At 44.6% G+C, this 24,487-nt stretch overlaps 1 protein-coding gene across 3 annotated transcripts in view; it reads right to left on the minus strand.

Moving 5' to 3' along the window:
* KIAA1210 overlaps window positions 1–24,487 on the minus strand; it is a 178,295-nt gene that overhangs the window by 113,062 nt on the left and 40,746 nt on the right. The window contains exon 1 of one of the 3 annotated variants that reach the window (XM_082263499.1): window positions 13,687–13,851. The exons of 1 other annotated variant lie outside the window; for it this stretch is intronic. Coding sequence is in view for 1 of the 2 variants with exons in the window: in XM_082263497.1 (XP_082119623.1) it covers window positions 13,680–13,822 (143 nt within the window). In the remaining variant the exon portion in view is untranslated. Of the gene's footprint in view, window positions 1–13,679; window positions 13,852–24,487 lie in introns of those variants that run through there. One more of the 3 variants, XM_082263497.1, reaches the window with a different exon arrangement.

Genomic DNA, 24,487 nt, shown 5'->3' on the forward strand with positions numbered 1-24,487 from the left:
CTAGTCCTAAAATGTGGTGAAGCATATTTTTTCTTCCCCTTCACCTGTTGATCCTGCCAGCAACACTTTCTGTCCTCAGGGGTTTCCACTGTGAACGGAAGAACAATGGAGACACCTTTGGGCAGCAGCATTGTCAGTTTGGAGAGAGGGTAGGGTTAGATGCTCACACTAGAAGATTTAGAGCAAGTTAAAGCCATACTTCAGCTGACACTTTAAGCAGTTTATTTTTTTTTTTATTATTTTGTGATAATAAAAAGGTTATACATTAAATAAATAAAAGCTGACCTTATCAGTGTAAAAATGGTTCATCTCCACCCTCTAACTGCCACTTTTGCTGGACAGCTTCGTCTGTTCACGAAAGTTAAATAAAACTGACCGGATCCACCAGTATAAAAAAAAAAAAAAAAAAAAAAAAAACAACACACCACACACAAACAACACAGCCACACGATTTAGGAATTGCGGAGCTGCAACAGAATACAATTTTGATTTATGGTTTATTATCACTTTACTTAACATACAGCTTGTTCTTTGAATTTTTCTCTGTGTACACTTTCAGAAAACCAAGTACTGTATATAGCAGCCAAACTAAACTAGAGCAATGTTTTTGTTACTGCCAGCATTTTTATATATTACTTTACCCCTAAGCATTAGGCCCAACGTCCTGCCAAAGAAAAAACAAACAGTTAAAGTTGTTGTTTGCAGCATGCCCTAACCCCTGAAGAAAAAACTAAATTTATTTTACATTTTTTGTTTTGTGAACAAGCATACTTCCTTTATATAAAAACTTTCACTTTATGTGTTGAATAGCATTGTTAGAGGCAGCAACTTTTTTGTCAAACAATGCAAGTTACAAACCCAGCAGTGTTTAAAAAGCCAGCCAGACCTGCTGCCAGTGTTAAATGTGCCCCCTGGTAGCTTCATAAACAAGCAGTCATTTCCAGGACAAGTGAAACTGGCCAAATTTCCTGGATCAAGCTCCCTTTTCAGGAAAGAATCAGAACAAAGAGTAGCATTACTAAGTTCCACTATTTGCAGAGGAAATTAAAAAATGTGCTGTACATCCATGGTCCAATGCATTTTGCATAGTGTGACTGTTTGCAACGGTACACAGGGAGCCTGTGTGTAACCATAGGTAGGAGATTGCAAAGGAAAGAATACAATGAGGAAAATTTATACAGCAAACAATTATGAGGACTCAGATTTTATAAACAATCATTAATTTAATAAGTATGTAATGCTGTATGCTTGTATAGAATATCAAGAGAACCAAAAAAATTAAATATACATATATACACACACACACACACACACACACACTGTGTGTGTGTGCGTATCATGTATATTATATATATATATATATATATATATATATATACATACATATATACACATACACACACACACACACACACACACACACACACATATATCAGTCAGATGAGATGTCAGAGGTTGCAGACATGGTACAGGAGATGTCAGAGGCTGTGTGGATATGGTACAGGAGATGTCAGAGGCTGCAGACATGGTACAGGAGATGTCAGAGGCTGTGTGGATATGGTACAGGAGATGTCAGAGGCTGCAGACATGGTACAGGAGATGTCAGAGGCTGCAGACATGGTACAGGAGATGTCAGAGGCTGCAGACATGGTACAGGAGATGTCAGAGGTTGCAGACATGGTACAGGAGATGTCCGAGGTTGCAGACATGGTACAGGAGATGTCCGAGGTTGCAGACATGGTACAGGAGATGTCAGAGGTTGCAGACATGAGGGGGGTGGGATGAGTGGCAGCAGGGGTGGCGTGAGGGGGGTGCAATCAGTGGAAGCGGTGGTGATAGCGAGGGGGGTGGGATCGGTGGCAGCGGTGGTGGTGAGGAGATGGGATCAGTGGCAGCAGTGATGGTGAGGGCGGTGCGATCAGTGGCAGCAGGGGTGGTGGTGATGAGGGGGGTGGGATAGGTGGCAGCGGTGGTGGTGGTGATGAGGGGGGGTGGGATCGGTGGCAGTGATGAGGGGGGTGGGGTCGGTGGCAGCGGTGGTGGTGATGAGGGGGGTGGAGGTCGGTGGCAGCAGTGGTGGTGAGGGGGGTGGGATCGGTGGCAGTGGTGGTGGTGATGAGGGGGGTGGGATCGGTGGCAGTGGTGGTGGTGATGAGGGGGGTGGGATCGGTGGCAGCGGTGGTGGTGAGGGGGGTGGGATCGGTGGCAGGGGTGGTGGTGAGGGAGGGGGGATCAGTGGTGGTGGTGAGATCAGTGGCAGCTATAGTGGTGAGGGAGATTAGTGGCAGAGGTGATGGGGGGGTGCCATCCTCCCCACCGCCACTGCTTCCCCCCCATCCTATCAGGGATAAGATCTGTGGGGGTGGTGAGATCAACAGGGGGTAGTGGTGGGTGGTGGTCTGGACTGGTGGAGGTCGGAGGATGGGATCAATAATTGAACTGCTGATTTTTATTACTAACTTGGTCAGTCGGACTCGATTCCCCGGGTGCGATCATGCTGCTGGCATCTGTGTAGTACACACTGTGTACTGTGTGTTGGGTACTCTCGGCACAGTGACCGTCCCGTCTTGCTGACAGTCACATAATCCACCGCCGGCGCCGCGCAGCCGCTCCCGCCAGATGTGACGTCATGCCGCTCATAGCGGCTGACGTAGCAAAGACTTCACCAGGGCTGCAGCGGCCATCACAGCGCGGCCGCGGCACAGTCCCACAATCTTAAAGCGGCCCCAGGGCCAGCGGCCCCCCGGGAAATTTCCAGGTATCCCAGTAGGCCAGTCCGGCCCTGGTCAGAGCAGAATGAAAACTCCTCCTATAAGCTTTAACTAGACACTGATAGAAATCACAAGACTGCTATATACTGATGAGAAAAGGTGATGTTTAGCAGTTTATATTTACTAAAATAATTGCATTTCCATGCTCTGTGTACTGTGGGAGACCAGAGATAGTAAATGCAGGGTCCTGGAATTAGTAACACTTTAAACTCCACTTCCACACTCTGCAGCAGACAGACCCATTAACTGCTTCAGAAGATATTCCACCTGAAGCGCCATCCTCCTACATTTTTGGCAGATTTCATAAGCCACCTACAGACGTCTTCCTTTCATAAAGGAAAGTTTACATACTTTCACTAGGGCAGAAATGAATCTCTCTAGCCAATGCCAAAAGACCACAAGTGGATCTGTTCCAAATTATCAGGCTGCAGATGTTTCCTGCCAACATTCTTTTAGTTAATAATACTCAGTCTATACGGGTAAAATTTTCACCTTTTTTAAAATGCTCCATCCCTATCCCCCCCCCCCGTCAGCTCAACATCAGCGCCAGCAATTACAACAGCATAGGACAGTAGAGTGCTTGTGTATGTCTGCAAGCTTGCAAAACATCTTGTTTGCAGCAGACATGGAATACCCTGGTTTCTGACAGCATATTAACAAGAATAGGTAGCACCAGGCAGGAAATGCAGGCTGTGGCATTCAAGGCTGTAAAGGAAAGGGCTTCTAAGTAGCACGAAGCCTATAATTAATATTGCAAATGATCATATCTGGTATGAACTTGGGGCTATGAAAAGATCAAAATGCACAAAACACACATCTCCGTGTGCTCCAACCACCTTGACAGTTCTGAGAAGTGTCATGTAAGTGTTTGGGAAGTGGGGAAAACAGATAGTGGGGCGTTTACCTTAATGAAGGGAATACATTAAGGTGAAAAAAACACCTTGACTTCAGAACCACTTTAAAGAGAACCTTTGGTCTGGTAAGAAATTTCAAATACTCTTAACTGCTAATCAACATGCAGTTACCAGTCCAGGAATTCAGCTCTGTCCTCACCCAGGCCTGTTCTTCTGGTCCCCAGCACCATCATCTTGCATCCGGGAAGCAGGCTATGGCTTTCTGTGGCTTCACAGCCAGCTCCTCAATGCACTGTATGTAAATGGACCTGCAGCCTCGCTGGGACCCGTGACATGCCCTAGAAGGTTGCGGGCAGGGAGATCAAAGTGGGAGCAGGTACAGGTATTTGACAAAACTAGGTACCCATTACCAAAAAAATAAATAAAACCCTCTCCAAAAGGTGTTGGGGGGGGGGGGGGGGAATAGTAGAACTTTCCTTTTGTCACAGCTCTCGCCATGCCATACAGATGGCCAGGCGTGGCCACCGTTAAGTACCCAACAGGGGATTTGAACCTGGGTACGTTGATGTTCGGTCCGGTTATCCTGCCTCTGAGCCACACTTTAGCTCATATGGTTCCAGTCTTGTTTATCTGGCATTGCCTGCAGCACTAGGGGGCTGGACTTTACCTGAGTATGCTCCTGTCTCTCATTGTCCACCTGAAGCTAATTGCTTGTTTAAGCAAGGTATAAAACACTGCCTCTCCCTAAAGAGCAGTGTCAGTTTACTGTTCCTAGTTGACAGATTTTGTTCCTGTGTTCTTGTCTCCTGAGCTTGTTTTCCAGACTGACTCCGGCTTCTGACCTTAGCTCCGCTCAGTGTTTATCCTGACTCATGTCATCCATTGACTATGGTTATTCCTGGCCTATCAATCCATTTGTATTCCTGCAGGTACTGCCAATTGGAGCACTTTTCCTGCCAAGCCCCCGTGCACAGCCCAAGTGGCTTCCTTACCTGGTCACCTTGGACTGTAGATATCTGCAAGGGTGAGTGTACATCTCTGCGCTACAGATTCCAACCAATGTAAGCCCTGACATAATAAACTGACCATATGGAGTCCGCAGAGATGTGCAAGCAGCTCACCCAGCAGGTGTCCAGCCTGGCCCAGACTGTGTCTAAGTTGCAGCATGAAGTGCTGACACTTAAGGCACAGTACGCCCAGCCCTGGAACCTGCGCATCCAGAACCTTATGTCCTGTTACCTGACAGATTTGACGGTTCCCGTTCCTCATTTACAACCTTCCAGATGGATTGTCAGCTCGTTTGTCCTTAAGCCCAGGACCTATTACAGTGACTTTATCAAGGTTCATTCAGCTGGTAATCTGCTTTCTGGAAGGATGAAGACATGGGCATACCAGAAGCTGCAGGAAAAAAGTGCCATCTTGGACAATTTGGAGTCATTTATAACTGCCATGGACTCGCAGTGTCTTACCTCCCAGAAAGCTACTTCCAAGCCTGCTTCAGGTTCCCGCAGACCCGGGGTACCTAGAGAAAAAGGAAAAACTCATACTAATAGGAGGACTCTGCCTAGTTACGGTACAAGCCCACCTTCAACAGCCAGCCTAGTCACCCTGACAATACCCCAATATGCCTTGATTCTCCAGAGGATAAAGAGGAGCCCATGGAGATCGGTACCATGCACACCAGGTTGTCTTCCAAAGAAAGACTGTAGGAGAAACTGTGGCCTTTGTTTCTATTGTGGAGAGAGATGGGGCATTTTATCACTTTTTGCTCAACTCCTCCATCCAGGCCTAAGGCTCTCCCAGTGGATACCATGCGGATCCGTCCTGTCTTCCCAGAAACACAGCCTGGAAACTGCCAAGGTTGCTGCCAGCCCTGTCCCTGTTCTGTGACTGAAAAGGGCATCCAGACTATAGCAATCTTTGAAACCAGTACCCCTGTGTAAGTCCCTCCTCCAGCTGCAGGCACGACCGTACCTCTTCCCAAAGAAACTTCTGTTCTAGCAAGCACCTTCATTTCTTCCTGCTTTGGCGATGAAGTTCCTCCACGTGACTGCACATTTGCTTCTAATGGCACTATGGTACATAAGCAGGATCTGAAGAGGTTAGAAGAAGCATTAAAAGCTGTGAATGTCTCCCCTGAAAAAAACCTCTGCGAAGAACCTGTTCTCCAGAAACGAAAATAGTGATGCTGAGCACCCTGCTCCTGCGCTCAGAACTGGGTCCTCAGGCTGCTTCTATCCTGGAACTCACACTTGGCATCCACTATGGCTAAGCTTTGCTGCCCTCTACGACCGGGGTGGTCAACAACACTGCAAATATAAAAACACAAAGAAAGGGCGCACCAGCCTAGAGCATTATCCTCAGCGGGCTTTTAATAACATAAGTTTAAAATCAACTACTCACAAACATGCATAGTAATCCAGCATATCAATTCCATAGAACAGCATCAATTTTAAAAAGTCCAATGTCTCATGAAGACGGAGGGCTGACGTGTTTCGAGGCCGTGCCTCTTCCTCAGAGCCTGAAGGCCATGACTGAGTCCATGGTTTAAATACAGTGGACAAGGCCCCCACATGACCTTCAAAATCGTGGGAGGAGATTCCGCCCTTGTGGGCGTGGCTACACAGCTAATTACCCAAACCATAACAAAAGACTTCTAATAGTATAACACTCTATGGATTTATATGCTGAGATTATATAATGACCATTTGCACATGACCTTCATAGCAGATACATTAATAAATAGATAAAAAGTAAATGCTTGTGGTACTATCAATTTCAAAAACGAAGCAATTCATCCCCCTCGCACAGAGACTGCACAGCACCAAGGGACAAGAGTCAATATAGCTCACAGCAATTGCTGGTCCTTCCAGTAATGCCACAAAGAACACCAGATATCCAATACATAGATGAGTATACATAATCCGTGTGGACAAGTGTAATATGGCCACGGGAATTCAAACAGCTACTGCTATAATCTGTAGGCATTTATTAAACATCTGTTGGTGTTGGCAAAGATGGTGGTTACCTGCACCGTTGCTTAGATGTCTGCCAAGTTGAATCCGCGCTGTCCTGTCATCAGAGCAACATGCTACAGTGCTGCATAACGGTGGTGGAACGCACGCCGTCCATAACCAGAACAGCCGTGCGTGCCACCGGGATGACGTCACTTCTGCCCGTCTGGATATCCGGGCGGTGGAACGCAACCCCCGGATCCGGAAGGGACAGGCGTCCAGGGGAGGCGCCAGCCACACGTCATCCCGATGCCCTACGTAATGGGACATCTGAAATGGAGTCAGGAAGCATCCCTGATCCTGTGATACCCGCCGTGCTGTGCAGTCCTATGGCGCATTCACAGACACCCGTGCGAGGGGAATGTGGCCGCCGTTAAGTACCTAACAGGGTATTTGAAGCTGGGTACTTTGACGTTCTGTCTGGTTATCCTTCTGAGCCACACTTCAGCTCATATGGATCCAGTCTTGTTTATCTGGCATTGCCTGTGGTACTAGGGGGCTCGACTTTACCTGAGTATGCTCCCGTCTCATTTTTTAACCGAGTATGCTCCTGTCATTATCCACCTGAAGCTAATTGCTCATTTAAGCAAGGTATAAAACACTGCCTCTCCCCGAAGAGCAGTGTCAATTCACTATTCCTGGTTGACCGATTTTGTTCCCGTCTCCTGAACTTGTTTTCCAGACTGACTCCGGCTTCTGACCTTACCTCCCCTCCGTGTTTATCCTGACTCGTGTCATCCATTGACTACGGTTATTCCAGGACTATACTTCCAATTAGCAGTACCGGCAGGAATACAAATGGAGCACTTTTCCTGCCAAGCCCCCATGCACAGATTCACAGCCCAGGTGGCTTCCTTACCTGGTTACCTTGGACTGTGGATATCTGCAAGGGTGAGCGTACATCTCTGTGCTACAGACTCCAACCAAGGTAAGCCCTGACACCTTTTCAGGGGAAGTTCCACTTTAAAGTGGTCAACCCTTACGTATACCCAGTGAAGGGGCTAGCCTTAGGTGATAAAGAGAGGAATCAAATTCTACTTAGATTGTACCGGTTTATCTTCTGTTCCCTACAAACGTTCAAAGTACAGAATTTTACAGCTTTTCTGAGCTTTCAGAAAGCAGGGGGTGGGGAGTTGAACTTAATCAGTAAGGGGAGCTGAGAGCTTATTGGAGGGAAGGGACACACCCCCCCCCTTCACATAGCACACAGGAACAGAGCTGAGGCTGCCAATAACAGGCTGGAGCCTCTTTCCGACTCAATGCTGCCAAAATATAGCCGGCAATACTGATGGATGAGGAAAAGCCCAACAGGGTGGTTGTACAGATCTATTTTTTTTATACAACCACTGTCCCCATACATGGGTCGAAAGTCGGCTGGTCCCTACTGAACTGGCCAAATGTCAATCCATGTATACTTTAGTACTGTTGATAGAGACAAGTACACACTATAGAGGGATATGCTTTGCTCATATTTCATGTTAGACCACTTACAACCACTAAGTTTAGACAAGATCATGTGAATTGCACTTGTGAGTGGGGCCACTCGTCCTGCATGTGGGAGGTATCTTTCACGCTTAATCATGCTCATCAATGCTCGGAACCAGGCATGGACAACGGTCATGCGAGAATCGAACAATATAGTGGTTCCCTGACTTAGAGATGAGCTGCACACTGTGTGAAGAAATCAGTTACACAGAGTCCCTCTGTAGAGTGCTATTCGTGTTAACACACACACACACCACACTTCTCTTCTGTATACTACGTTTAGGAGGGACACTGCCATCCCATGACCTCTCTTCCATTTCAGCGCACCCCTGCCACTCAACTCCAAGTGACAAAATGGGGTCCCACCATGCACACAGCGTTGACCTCATGGTTGCACTTGACACCCCCTCTCCTGTAGCATGCAGTCTCGCCCACTAAGTCTCTGTACAGTGGGTTCAGTCCCAGTTGCTTTGGGAAACCAGCTGCCAGGGAGGGAGCCAGACCACCAACCCCCTCGCCATCAGAAGCCCTGCCACCAACACTAGGCACCAAGCTTCACGACTGACTGCAACATAACTTGCACTAGTTCTAGTTATCCATAGCAACTGCATTCCTCCTCAAACGAGTCCATGCTGAGTAAACCATCCATAGTGGCTTGCTTTATATCCTATATACATTACATACATACACACACACACACCAGGAACCATCATGCACCCTTTTAAATTACTTCAGACCAGGCTTTAAAAAGTTAATACAACTTAACTTGAACATTGCGGGAAAGTCCAACTAGTACATTTAGTGCCTTTCCAGTGCCACATGTCCCTCTCTACCTAAACTAGGCTGCCCAGGCATACCTTAGTAAGGTGGTAGTGCATAGCTGGCATTTCCCCAAGGCTTGGCAGTTTAGCCCCCTTCAGGTTCCATAGTAATCATGCCATCTTCTTAAGTGGGCCGAAAGCTCTAAGAACCCGGCCTCCCCTCCTATATTTATATCACAGGGCGGATAGGCAAAAAGACCAGAAACAGAGGTGCAGAACATTAACCCCTACCCTAGCATGGGCCAGCCACTACCCAACATTCTGCAGCAAACCTGCCTACACATCAATCTCAGGTCTCAAAACTGAAACCTTTTTTGGAAGGCTTAAGATGGACCCTGAACTTTCTAGGCCTGGAACAAATGCCGTTTTGTATTATTAGTCAATGGTACAACATTTTTGTGCATAATGGTATGAAGCTGTAGCAAAAACCAAAACAGATTAGTAAGTTCTGGACTCAACAGCCATTTGTGGAGGAGCCAGGGAATAAGAGTTTGTGACAACAGCAACAAGAAAAATAAAGACGACCACCAAAACAAGCCTTTTAAGACCACTAGCTAGGAGTCTTCCTCACTCTTGGCATTTGTCTATGCCCAACATTATACAAACATACCTACACACTGTGCAAAAAATATACTGCCTTATACACTATAAGGCAGTATACAAAGTATACAAAGTATTGGGATGCCTGCCTTTACACGCACATGAACATGACATCCCAGTCTTCGTCTGTAGGGTTCAATATTGGGTTGGCCTACTCTTTGCTGCTTCAGTGTGTCTATGGGAAGGTTTGACCATTCTTCCAGAAGCACATTTGTGAGGTCAGGCACCAATGTTGGACAACAAGGCCTGGCTTGCAGTCTGCACTCAATTCATCCCAAAGATGCTCCATCGCGTTGAGGTCAGGACTCTGTGCAGGTCAGTTAAGCGAGTTTGGGGTGAAGGAGCTTATCTAGGTTTTTATGGACCTGGTTTGTGCACTGGTGCGCAGTCATGTTGGAACAGGAGGGTGCCATACCCAAACCTGTTCCCACAAAGTTGGGGGAGCATGAAAATATCCAGAATGTCTCAGTATACTGACAAGAGTTTCCTTCACTGGAACTATGGGGCCAAGCTCAACCCCTAAAAAACAACCCCATGCCATATTCCCCCCCCCCCTACACCAAATAATTTGGACCAGTGCACAAAGCAAGGTCCATAAAAGACATGGATGAGCGAGTTTGGGGTGGAGGAACTTGACCAGCCTACACAGTCCAGACCTCAACCCGATAGAACATCTTTGGGATGAATTAGAGCAGAGACTAAGAGCCAGGCCTTCTCATCATGGGAGTAGGAACCGGGGGGGACACATCCCCCCCAGGAAATAATGCGAGGGGGACAGGTATGGAGAAATCCCCCCCAGTTTAGTACTTGGAGCAGGGGCTCCCTGTATGTATATAGAGAGGAGCGCAGCTGAGACCGGAGCTCCCCCGATCCTCAGCGAGTTACACAAACACACAGGCAGCTGATCTCTCTCCCCAGCTGCCTGTGTGAGTGCAGAGTGCAGAGACGAGCACTGAACCCGCCCCTCCCCCTTCCTGTGTGTTTCCTGTACAGTACACGGAGGAGAGGAGGCGGGAACAGCTCTCTCCACTCTGCAACATCTGAATCTGAAGGTCTGTGATGATGATTATTATAACTAATATAATACTGTACTAACTTGCAAGGGGCGGTGTATGGTGCTATGGGGGTGGAGATGGAGGGGTGTGTAAAGCTGGGGAGGGGGTGTATGTAAAATTCCTACCATCCCCCACCCACTGTCATCTTCATCCCCACTGTCATCTTCCTACTATCCCACCCACTGTCATCTTCCTACTATCCCACCCACTGTCATCTTCATCCCCACTGTCATCTTCCTACTATCCCACCCACTGTCATCTTCCTACTATCCCACCCACTGTCATCTTCATCCCCACTGTCATCTTCCTACTATCCCACCCACTGTCATCTTCATCCCCACTGTCATCTTCCTACTATCCCACCCACTGTCATCTTCATCCCCACTGTCATCTTCCTACTATCCCACCCACTGTCATCTTCATCCCCACTGTCATCTTCCTACTATCCCACCCACTGTCATCTTCATCCCCACTGTCCTCTTCATCCCCACTGTCATCTTCCTACTATCCCACCCACTGTCATCTTCCTACTATCATCTTCATCCCCACTGTCCTCTTCATCCCCACTGTCCTCTTCCTACTATCCCACCCACTGTCATCTTCCTACTATCCCACCCACTGTCATCTTCCTACTATCCCACCCACTGTCATCTTCATCCCCACTGTCATCTTCCTACTATCCCACCCACTGTCATCTTCATCCCCACTGTCATCTTCCTACCATCCATATTGTAAAAAAAAAAAAAAAAAAAAAAATGAATAAGGGCTCTTCACACGGGCGATCTGATCAGATCCGCCTGTCAGTTTTATAGGCGGATCTGATCGGATCCTCCATGCAGCTCTATGGGGCAGCGGGTGTCAGCGGAGACACCTCCGCTGCCATCCGTATCCGATCCTGTCCGTGAAATCTGGACGGATGGAAACCCTATTTTCCATCCGTTCAGGGATCGGATCGGATGAGAGCGGACAGGCGGTCCGCTCTCATCCGATCCCCCATAGAGAGCAGCGGGGGCTGTGACTCCTCCCTCTCCGCACTGCAAGCGGAGATGGAGCTGTCATCGGCCGGCTCAGAGGGGATCGGCGGATCGATCCCCGCTGAGCAGCACGGATCCACCTACAGAGGCGGACCGTGTGAAAGAGCCCTTAAGCAAATTCTAGAAAAATGTAATTAAAATAAAAAACTACTGACACCAATGGCAGAACTACCACACAAACATTGCACTTGCAACCGGCCCTGGCGTTCCGCCACCAGGCTGGGAGGGAAGGGCCCCGTCCGGGGGGCCTTTATGGTTTCTTGCATCGGGGCCCTGAAGGTTCTAGTTACGCCACTGACCTGGAGAGTGCTGATTACGCTGTAAAAATGTCCAGTGCATTCGGCTTCCGAACACCTACTGTTAGGGTGGGGTTTACGACCCAGAAAGGCGCTGATTGGCTGCCTTCTGGGGGCGTAACCTGGGCGCAGGAAAGAGCGCTTGGCCACCCCCACCTTCGTGATGTCCTGGCTGTGATTGGTCCAGTCTCCAGCCTGGACCAATCATCATCCAGGACATCCGATCGCTGACGTTGCAATGGGGGCGGTGCCGATGCGTGCGTCAGTCACTCACCGTCACCGCCGCTCACCTTCCCGCCGAAGAGGAGAGGCCGCCCGCCGGTTCCCGCCGCAGAAGAGGACGAGGGAGAAGCCGCTCACCTTCCGCCGCCGATAGCCGAGCCGCCGCCAGGTAAGTGCATTGGGTTGAAGGGAGCATGCAAGCTGGTCTCTGCATTGATTGGGGGACAATGCTGTGGGCACTCTGCAATCATTGGGGGACAATGCTGTGGGCACTCTGCAATCATTGGGGGACAATGCTGTGGGCACTCTGCAATCATTGGGGGACAATGCTGTGGGCACTCTGCAATCATTGAGATTTTCATGCACACACGCACGCACACTCTCTCTCTCGCAGTTTACTGAAAAAGCATATACCTGGCGAGTAAAAATGCTGTCCCCCCCCCAGACTTGTGTGGGTTCCTACACCCTTGCTTCTCATCCAACATCAGTGCCTGACCTCGCAAAAGCGTTTCTGGAAGAATGGTCAAACATTCTCATAGACACACCTAAACCTTGTAGATAGCCTTCCCAGAAGAGTTGAAGCTGTTTTAGCTGCAAAGAGTGGGCCAACTCAATATTGAACCATATGGATTAAGATTGCTATTAAAGTTCATGTGCGTGTAAAGTCAGGTGTCCCAATACCCATCTACGATCTAGTAGAATATATTAAAAAAAAAAAAAAAAAAAAAAAAAAAAAAAGGACTGTAGATGGTGTTATGACCCTAGCAGCTTCCTATCAAATATGGTCCACCAAGATCACATCACTACAATCCTAAATAATACTTCTAAAAAAACATTACACATGATGACTAACATCATGAAGCGATAGGGATAACAAAACATCAAAAAAAGTTTTAAAGGACTGCGAAACTGTAAAGCCATTCCTGACAGACCCAATATATAGCTTTTCTTAAAACATGATCCAGCACACATCTCACCTACACACTGAAAAATCCATCTGCCCCTAACTTGCCCTTCAAGCTACAACTGTAATTACCTACCATACACAAAACCAATTTTGGTTCTATAAACAGTACAAGTCACTGCACAAAACCTTTAAGTGGCATACCTGTAATTTACAGCACACAAAGCAGTCACTTTGCTGTAACTGGTCTTAATAATGGCATTCACACTTATCTGATCACATCATCGTAGGCGCTCAAAACAGTTAACCTTTCCAGACAGAGAAATTACAATTGTGAATTTTTTTTTTACACCAGGAATGAGTTTACATTACAGCAATACACCAGATCTCCAACAATCAAAGCACTTCACTATAGGAATATAAAAAAAAAAAAAGGCTCATGCACAGCTTTGTAAAGTACACAGTAATTCTGTAAAGACATAAATATAGACCACTTAAACCTATGGTCACAACAGTAGTGGAGGAAGGAATTCCAGCTTTTCTTCCTGTAGATTCCGTTTCATCCAAGGCAGCATTTAAAAGACAGAAGCAACAAAAGAACAAAGAATGAAGGCTTGACTTACTTTTTACCTTTCAGACAACTATACAATGCAGACATTGTCTGGCTGGGCTTGCACTTATTGCATTGCCTTCCCTGTGAGGTCTGTGATGTCTTGGGTTGGGATTGTACAGTACTCACGATCCAATTCCATAAATGCCCACACATACAGCACCTACTATTGCTGAGAGACAGCAGTGGCTTCTATACAGACAGATCCATGATCTCTCGCTGGGAGTAAGGAAGGCTGTGCCTATTCCATAAATGGGGAGTCTCAGTGCCCTCCCCTTTTCCATTCTCATTTTTTCGCTCACTCGCCTTTTGCTATCAAAGCAGCATCCCAAGTACATAGTATTTTAAACTGCTTGACCGCACTGCCCTGGGGCAAGTACCTTTAAGGTAATGAGAAAGGAAGGAAGTTCTGCTACAGTGCTTTTCAAAAAGAGTTGTTTCTGCATTTGCAACACCACATGCAATTTCATAACTAGGCTGCTACTTTTCTCAAGCTTGCACTTGTCTCGGTACAGTTTTTGCTTTTTATAAAAAAGTACCACGATGGGCTGACTTTCCTCAGTCCTTAATCTGATTTGGTCAGTAGATAATGACTGTTGCCCAAAATAAACTTTATTCAATTTACAAACTGCACTAAATAAGTTATGTGTGGGGTTAATAGGTTTACTGCAGGCTATGCCTTCCATTTCCTTTGCTCTGGTTTTAGGATCTATAAATGGCAACTCAAACTATGATCTTCATAAATATGAATGCTGCTCAGCAAAATGCAACTCTGTTGAAAGTCAGAAAATCAATTTGAGCCTGCAAGGTCTCACGTCTTCTTTTTGGTACTCCAGTAATCTGATTCTTTGTCACTTCCTTCCCTCTGCCTGTCTGAGAAAAAGTCCACAACACACCTAAAAAACATTGAGACTTACAAATGGAGTACTTGGCTTACACACTTGTTGATTCTTCACAAAAAATTACAGTTTTATATATCTTTATGTTTGAAGCCTGAAATGTGGCAAAAGGTTGCAAAGTTCAAAGGGGGCCGAATACTTTCGCAAAGCACTGTATATATAAAATTGCATCGAATCATTTTGTACATGAAATGCTATCAAGTTAGCAGAAGTGTTATAATCCTATCTTGTTTTTATTGTGGTCTGTGTCCATGCTGGTGAGACTCACTTTCCCCATCTATCCTGGTGACCACGGTCACTGAGACAAAGTGAATGGAAATCCAAGTTCTAAAGTTGATTTTTGTAGGTGTGACCAGTGAAAGATCTGCACACAGTGTCATCACCCTTGTGACGTCCATCTCTAAACCGGGCCCTTCAGACATCCCCATCCACGCTACTCCTCAGTCGGAACCACCCCACATGCGGAGAGGCACGAACGAGGAGTGTTTGGAAGATCACTTCAACTAAATGGATTCAAGTCATGAGGCATAGGAGCATTCCAGTGCAGCCAGGAAATGATGAGATCTCACAGACTTTCACTGTGTATTATGGTCTATAGCAGGGCTTCCCAAACTTTTTTGGGTCGAGACCTACTTCTGAATACAGTTATTTTTCGGGACCCACTTGCTTGTAATTGAATATTGTAAAGTGCTACAGAATTTGTTGGCAATATTTAAATGCAAATAATAAATAATAATAATAATGCATATTTTAAAGGGAGGGGGATGTTAAATTAAAAATACCAATTTACTACTTTTCGATTTATTATTGAATACACTTGCCAGATGTTCTAAGTGAGGGGTCATAAACCTGTGGCATGTGTGGCATATAAGCGGAGTTGTAAGTAATCAGCACCCTCAGACAGTATAAGGCAGGCACAGGACAGAAATCAACCACCCCAGGACAGTGATCAGCAGGCTATATGGCACTCACCCTCCTTCCTCTCCCAGCGGTCCACAGTAAAGGTGAAGCCCCTGTTTGCCCTCTCCAGGGCCCAGCACACCTCAACCAGAGTCTCCATGAGGAGGAGCTCTATGCTGGTCTTGGTGTCCTGGCGCTTCTCCATCAGATTCCCCACTGGCATCACAGAAGCTGCCATGAACTCCTGACACCGCTGGGCCACCTGGTCCTCCTATGACACAGAGGCTGCCACCTCTGCCCGCTATAGCTGAGAGAATCCCGCCGCCGGTCAAGCCACTACCACTGCCACCAGAAGAACCGAGGAGCTGGCTCTGCACCCCATGAACATATCCTACATAACAGCCTAGATATGTACTCATTGATGCAAGTATCCTCCTCGTTGGAAATGCAGACCGGCCTCCATAAACTGTGTGGGTGGGGTCCTGAATCCATCATGATTTGACTGCTCTGGCGCTCTGTAATTTGCGTGGGCTCACACAGCACAATTTATGTGGGCCAGCTCTCAGATTTCCGGCTCAGTGTGACCCACTCAAATGCAGCTCGCGACCCACCAGTGGGTCCCGACCCACAGTTTTGGAACTTCTGGTCTATAGGACACCTACTTACAACCATGCAGTCTGCCTCCTAGAGCTATACTGCATACACACACCCCTCTCCTGCGTATATCCACTTCTAGACTGGCCCCACACAGCTTGGTCAACTGCCTGGCCACCATCAGCAGTACACTGGTGTGCAGTTATTGCCATGCTTGGTCTACCTGGACTTGCAGTCTACATTGTGTATATGCACCACTGACGGATTCTGACCCAGCGGGACTTGCCATACAGCCATACCCAGTTTATTTCCAACTAGGTTTGGCTATATATCGCCCATGAGGCCCAACGACTGACCCATTATGGTAACTAATTACCTAAGCCCGTATTGCGTCAATTTATTAAATTGTAGCCCACTTTTAGCGCTACTGATAACACTTTTGGGTTTGGGGGGGGGGGGGGGGGGGACGTGTGATGTATGCCTGGAATGTGCCTGCAGCTGCTTTGTGTGCAACACAACGTCGTCATTTCAATTTTTTGTAATGTTGGAGGTGCACTCTATTGTTACTTTCTTCAACAAAGTGGTTTAGAATTGACCGGCTGATCCGCTGTGATGATTTCCTTGGGACCTGCAGTCCTCCCTTTATATAGGCTTGTGCCAATCTGGAGGATCATGCCCTAATCATTCCCAACAATTTACAAGCTTGATTTCATTTGGGTTGGGGCAACGGCGTTTGAGATAGATCTTGTGGCATCAGATTTTTCATTTGGTACTCTCTCTCTCTACATCTATAGCTGAGGTGAGGTCACAGTGTTTTTTTTTACCTTTTGCTTTATATATCAAAGTTCTAAAGTTGTCGACCAGAAGATAAAAGGATAAATCAATTGGGGCACCCAGGATAAATGTCTAAAAGAAAATCCCATCACTTTGTATCAATTTCCTCACATATTCTATTTAGCTCTTAGACAGGAAGTGAAGGGAAATCTTACCAATATAACACAAAATGTTGTGGTATGCTTGAGTGTGCTATGGTACCCCCAAAATGTAATTAAGCATGCCCCAGCCCATTCATACATCTGTTAGTGTGGACCCGCACATAGGACAGCTGCTGTAACTTTTTTTTTTTTATAGAAGACAGCTGGCAGAGAAAGTCCACCACTTTTTTGTATATCCTTCTGGGTTTTGCATTAGATAAGGTCATACGTCAGATCTCAGCTGAGAAGGGAGGGAGTGGAAGATCTTATTAGTGGTTTCATAAGGCATAAATTTAAGGGTTTAAAGGATAAGTACACTTTTGGGAACATGTAACCTGTTCCCATTCCTGCTGCCCCTGCCCGATCCTCCCCACCCCCGGTGACAGCAGTACAGGGAGAAGTTCCCCGTACTAGCGGTCACTTTTTGAAAACAGCGTGCCTGTGCGGGGCTCCGCCCACAAGGCCGCATTATTCATTTACACAACTCTGTGTCTGAATGAGCTACAGAGGCACTTTGTTCCAAATCAGTGACAGGTGGGAGTTTTGCACACACTTTTATAAAGCATTGGGGATGTGGTTAACAAATATGCATAATTTTCTGGTTCTATTTGCTTTAGGCCTTTTTTAAAATGGAAAAAAACCTGGGAGGACATAGTCAAATGAAACGAGAGCGTGGAAAAAGTAGAGCACTGGAGGGAGATGCAATGGGCACTGCAGGAAAGACCATACACATCCCTGACCACTGCACTCAGTGGGGTTGATATACTTAAAAACAAAAAACAGGCCATTTACCCTTTGCACTTTCCATGGGAATCCTGCTGAACGGGGAAACGGTTATTGATTGCCAACAGTCCCCAGTAGCGATTCCTTTAGGTAGGCTTGTGCAAATGATTAGTTCCAACTTCTAAGTGTATGTTCTGTGTGCAGAAAATGCATAGTTTAAAGTAATTTTTTTTTTCCCCTTTAATGATCCTTTGTATGGAGGTTTAGGTCTGTCTGAGACTCTTGCCAGTGGCACATTATTTAAGGCATATTATGTGGGTAGAAGAATGTGTGCAGCAGTGTGTACAGTAAATAGGCTCAGGTTTTACTCAACCACGTCTTTGTGCCACACCCACTAAACAGTAATGCAGGAATGCACGACATTCACCCCTGTGTCCAAATAGAGTACCCCCCATTTTCTGCTTAAAGAGGAACTCCACTTATGTTGAGAAGAAAAAAAAAAAAAAACACACATTCCCCTCTGGGTGATCTAGGAGATACTTTCCTCCCTCCCATGTGCAGTTGGTTTTGCACAGAGCAGCCTGGATCCTCCTCTACTCGGGTCCCTCGTTGCTGCTTCTGGCCCCTCCCTCCTATAGAGTGCCCCCCCAGCAAGAGCAGCTGCTATTTGACCCCACCCCCTCTCTCTCCTGATTGGCTCACTGACTTTTGACAACCGCGGGAGCCAATGGTGCAGCGGCTGTATCTCAGCCAATCAGGACGTAGAGTCCCAGGACGGCCGAGGGATTTGTGGAAATCGCTGGACACAGAGGGGGCACAAGTTTTAGGGGATGCTGGGGGGCTGCTACACACAGAAGGCTTTCCATCTTAAGGGTGCTGGGGTAGGCTGCTACACACAGAAGGGTTTTTATCTTAATGCATGAAGATAAAAAACCTTCCTGACTTTACACCTCCTTTAAATCATAATAACAAATCACCCACATAGCCCTGATGAAAACAGTTTACATATCCTGGAATGTTTAGTCTTGATACAGACAAACAAGGTGACACACACAGGTTAAAGTGGCAATTAAAAAGATTTCCCACATCTGTGGCTTTTTAAAGTGTTTTGTATGTGTGTGTGTGTGTGTGTGTGTGTGTGTGTGTGTGTGTGTTTATATATATTTAGCGCGTTTGCTCTCACGTAAATGCACTGTGTAAACTAGATACTGAGCCATGGGAAGCAGAAAAGAACTGCCAAAAAGACCTGTGTAACAAGGTAATGGGATTTTATAAATAGATGGAAAATATATAAAAAGATAGCTTGAAAGCCTTAAAATTTGACGGCAAGTACTGTTCAAGCACTCATTAAGAAGTGGAAAATTCAGGGATCTCTTGATACCAAGCCAAGGTCAGGTAGACCAAGAAAGATTGCAGCCACAACTGCCAGAGGAATTGTTCGGGAAACAAAGAAAAGCCCACAAGTAACCTCAAGAGAAATAAAAACTGCTCTGGAAAAAAAACGGTGTGGTTGTTTTTAAGAAGCAAAATACGACAAATTATCTGCATGGTCGAGTTGCCAAAAAGAAGCCTTTACTGCACCAATGCCACAAAAAAAGCCTGGTTTAGGCATATTTTTAGGCAGCTTTTTTGATGGAAGTTCCGGTGTTTAGAGGAGCAAACGCCGTGTGTTCAGGAGGTCTTACTGGCTCACCATATGTGCAGGTATGAAAGAGTCCCATACACACATCCCCATTTTGAAGTGTTCATAAACCCATACAAACATTTATTATAATGCAGCTTATCAATTCTTACATGTGATAGCTACATTAGTTTTCTTCTTTAGGCTTTCTATTTTCATCTGGTGATCTAGCCAGCAAGGCTGTAGTTTTTCCAAAATAACAAGCTTTCCAACAGAATATATTAGTTACTGGGAGGAGATAAGCCATTTAAGACTAGCAGGCGTGCTTACAATGATCAGAATTTATGTAAAACCTTTATCCCAAAAGTTAAAGAATGGTTTGCTGTAACTGCTTATAAAATGTTAGCTGAAGTTTGCTGCTGTTCAAAGATGCCCCCTGTGCTCCTTCACTCAGAGTGGGGGCACTCCTACAGGAGGTGTGTTGCTGGCAAGATCACCAGGTGAACACAGAGGGCAAAACAACCTAAAAAAGGAAAACGAATGCAGCCACTACATCTAATAATTGATAAGCTGAAATATTTTACATTTTTGGTATAATACTGCTTTAAGGTCTTATTCACACTGCAATGGATACAGATCATCATCTAATAAACTGTATTTTATGAACCAAATTCATAGACAACAACGAGTAGTGGTGTTTAACACTCCTCCCTCCCTGAAACCAGTCGTCTTTTTTATTTAAAGAGTTACTAAAACATTTTCGCATCAGCAGTATATAGCAGTCTTGTGGCTTCTATCAATGTCTGGTTAAAGCTTAGAGGAGTTTTCATTCTCCTCTGACTGTCCCATGAGGCTGCAGGACCTCTGACCCTATGTCTGGACAGTGCTGATTGGCCCCATGCTGATCACATGCACCCTCCCAAGAAAAAATATAAAAATTAGCAATATACACCAAAACTGAGCATGTGCAGAGTGCCCCCAAGGCTCTGTACTATCAGGAGATTGATTGGGGACTATGGAAGAAGGGGAGGATCAGAGAAGACAGGATCAAACAGCCTTTTTACACAAATGTGGAGGTTCCACATTAAGTATAACAAGCTTTACTGCATATACAGACTTATTTTTATGGTTGTGTGTTTAGTAACACTTTAAAACATATTTTATATGGTACTAGGAGTATCCAATTAGAGGATAAGTGTTTTATATACACTTCAAATCAGCAAGGAAACCAAAAATGGAAAGGACAGGATAATGACAAGAGCCAAACAGGAGAAAAATCAGGCTACAAAAATATTTAAATTAAAAAAAGGGCTTCGATCTTCCAGAATTAAATAGTTCGACTAAAGGAGTCAAACATTCAATCTACAGTTTACTGGAAAAGGACACCTCTTTGATTTAATCGAAACAAATTCCAAAAGCCATGTCTTTAGGATGAAATAATCCATATGGTTTTAATGACCTGGGACTGAACTCTCATTGCGTACACACAAGAGACTGCCCTTCCAAGCTTCCACACAACAGACATGACTTTTTGCTCGTAGAGGGTGAATGAACTATAATGATCCAAAAAAGATAGCTCGAAAGCCTTAAATTTGACGGCAAGTACCGTTCAAGCAAAAAAAAATAAAAAGAGAAAATGGAAATAAAGTGTAATTGCAGTAATTGCAGACACATTTTACATTACTTTAGTTAGATATTATAACCAACACGAAGCTGGTACTTCCACGCAACTCATTTGTGTGCACTATGTGCAGTTTCCATTTTTTTTTTTTTTTTTTTAACACCCCCTCCCATCAAACTATTTTTTTTTTTTTAAACCAGACTTAGATTTGTAACCTTGTGTCTTTGGTATTCTCCTGAAGAGGAAATGTATTCCAAAACAATTCAGATCTGCGATTGAGCCATTCAATTGGCTGTGGAGATCTCATTATTAAAGCAAAAAGATCCAGGATGCAGCTCTACAGCAGAAATGGGCATTTTTATTATGGAGGCAGCTCTGGTCAGCTGAATTGCCAACAGATCTTTATATTCCAATGGTAGGTTTGCTTGTGCACACTTTCCCAATCAATAGTAAAGAGATGTTTCAGTGAAACCACTGGACTTCCCAGTTATATTGGTCTATAAACACATTATGCAAAAAAAACGCTCCACAAAAAAGGTGGGCAATACCAGCATGTAATGGCTGGGGTGCAGATTTACAGAAGTTGGCATTTCCATTTTGAGCCAAATTTCTTACCAGATCTTTTATGTCGCTTAGAAATGCCAATTGTATTTTGTGTTCTTCTCCCAGTTAGTATTCTAGTGGTTGTAAAGGCTGAAGGTTTAAAAAAAAAAACAAAAAAAAAAACAAAAAACTGCAATCTCCCCGCAGTTTTACTTAGCTAAATCCGATCACAATCCAGCGCTGTGCACAAGAGCAGCAGCTCTCTCCACTCTCTCCCTCCTCACTGTCTCAGACAGCAGAGGAACCTATTTGCTCCTGCTGCTGTCAATTACAGACAGTGAGGAGGGAGTAGGGGGCAGGGACGAGCCTCGCTCTGTGTGTCAATGGAAACACAAACACAGCTGAGGACTCACATCAGAGTCCCCTGTAGCAGATGGCTTGCTATGGGGACACTCATTGGGGGGATTTGGAGCCAGAAGCACTGGCGGGGGACTCCAGAAGAGGAGGATCAGGGCATTGCACAAGTATGACATGTTTGTTGTTGAAGGGGGAAAAGAGTAGGAAACAAGAACATGTACCTACTATGGCAATTCAGGGAACTGGTGACCTTAAAAGGTTACAAGTACTACCAGATTTAAATACAGTAACAAATTGAAGCTGAACTACAGCACACTTTATAATAAGTTGCAGCAAACTTTTTTTTTTTTTTTTGCTTTAGGGGTAAAAAAGGTTTTACATGAAGAATTAAGATGCAATATAATAAAATGTTTTCTTTTGAGTTTAATACTACTTTAATATTATAGACATCGAGAAAAAAAAAAAAAAAAAAAAACGACGACACACGACTTTCATTTTGAATTAGGGAATACCAATACCCCAAAAAAACAGGCAGATATTCTTATATAGGCTCTACATTCTACTCTGTGATGAGTTGGTGTGCTCATAACTAGGTAGCCAAAGACTCTTTAGCACAAGCTCATCCAGACAGCTGCTAAAAGGAAAGCACCACAGCTTGTTAACATTCCTACCAGAGCATGCCATGGCTTAATTTTACAAACACCAGTCTAACAATTAAGGGTGAGGAAGACTCACCTGAAAGATGACCCAAAACAAAGTCGTAAAGTCACGCTATGCTTTAGCAAGGACCAAACAAACCAAAAAAACTTGCAGTTTCAATTCACAGCAAGAAACAAGGACTTGGCAAGATCAACAGGTAATTTCTGTATTTTTCCCAAAATATTCTTAGCCTGGAAAAATGAAAACGAAAGCGGCCATCACATCTAAGGACTAGTAAACTACAAACCCAATTCCAAAAAAGTTGGGACACTGTACAAATTGAGAGGTAAAAAAGGAATGAAATAATCTACAAATCTCATAAACTTATATTTTATTCACAATATAATATAGATAACATATCAAAATGTTGAAAGTGAGGCATTTTGAAATGTGATGCCAAATATTGGCTCATTTTGGATTTTTTATGAGAGCTACACATGCCAAAAAAGTTGTGACGGGTAGCAATAGAGGCCGGAAAAGATAAATGTACATATAAGGAACAGCTGGAGGACCAATTTGAAACTTATTAGGTCAATAAGCAACATGATTGGGTATAAAAAGCCTCTCAGAGTGGCAGTGTCTCTCAGAAGTCAAGAAGTAGAGGATCACCAATCCCCCCAATGCGAAAAATAGTGGAGCAATATCAAGAAAGAAGTTTCTCAGAGAAAAATTGCAAAGAGTTTGAAGTTATCATCTACAGTGCATAATATCATAAAGACAATATAATATCATAGACAAGAATGGGACAACATTCCTATTCCTAAAAAAGGTGAGCAACTTGTCTTCTCAGTCCCCAGACATTTTATGTGAACCCCATTGGAATTACCTGGTTTTCTGCAGTAATTTGCAATAAAATGTGATCTGATCCTCGTTGAAGTCACATTAGATCAATTACTGCAGATAACCAGGTAATTCCAACAGGGTTCCCATACTGTATAATATAAAAACCCACTTTCATACACACATTAAACATGGAACAGAACAGATAAAGAACAAACATCCAAAAAGGACAGGACAGCCAATGCCAATTCCCCTTTACATGCTTTAGAGTATACTGGATTCATATAGAATCTTTCCATCTTTAGAATTTTTTTTTTTTATTTCAACAATCTCAGGGTTGGATCAAGAAGGATGAGAAAAATAATAAACAAAATCTTAGTTATTCAAAAGTATTAGAAAATCATTAAGAAAAAAAAGTAGTGTCTGTGTAAAGAATACTTAAATTTACAAACCAAATACAGATAAAATGAACATTTTTGTGGCTGGAATGGGACATGTATTAATACTGGACTGTGTACACTTTGGTATTTCCTGTAGAATAGCAGGAGCCAAAAATTACATACATCATTTAACTATGGCTCTCTTGTTAAGACATATGAGCAGGGTTGCTCATACAGACACTATTCACGCAGACAGTGAGATCCTCAGTACTGGAATACATTACATCCATAGAAGTGTCTATGGTTGAATATGGAAAAAAAAAAAAATGTAAACAACTTTACAAAATTAAATTTTCATCTATCTTTCAAGATAGTTTGAATGTTCCCCCTTATAGTAGGTCTCAATTTTGCTCTTATTTTCCCAATCTCCCCACATAAAATTCCTCTAATAAAATAATATACATCCACATTTTCATATGGAGGAGTAGTTTGTTAACCTGAAAACAAAAAAAAAAAAAAAAAGTTTCATTTATTTTGGTACACTGATGGATCTGTCTTTTATTAAACACACTTTGCCCTGCGTGGTCACCCAACATCCCCTACAGCAGCTGTCACTGTGCTCTGCCTGCACAGATTTGTAAATGAACTACAAGTACGTACCACCTGCAAGTCACAGCATGGGATTTGTAGTTTTTAATGGGGACAGACACAGAGCTGGAGGAGTCCTGCA

This window comes from Pelophylax lessonae, assembly GCF_965119305.1.
Source record: "Pelophylax lessonae genome assembly, chromosome: 7".
Taxonomy (NCBI): domain Eukaryota; kingdom Metazoa; phylum Chordata; class Amphibia; order Anura; family Ranidae; genus Pelophylax; species Pelophylax lessonae.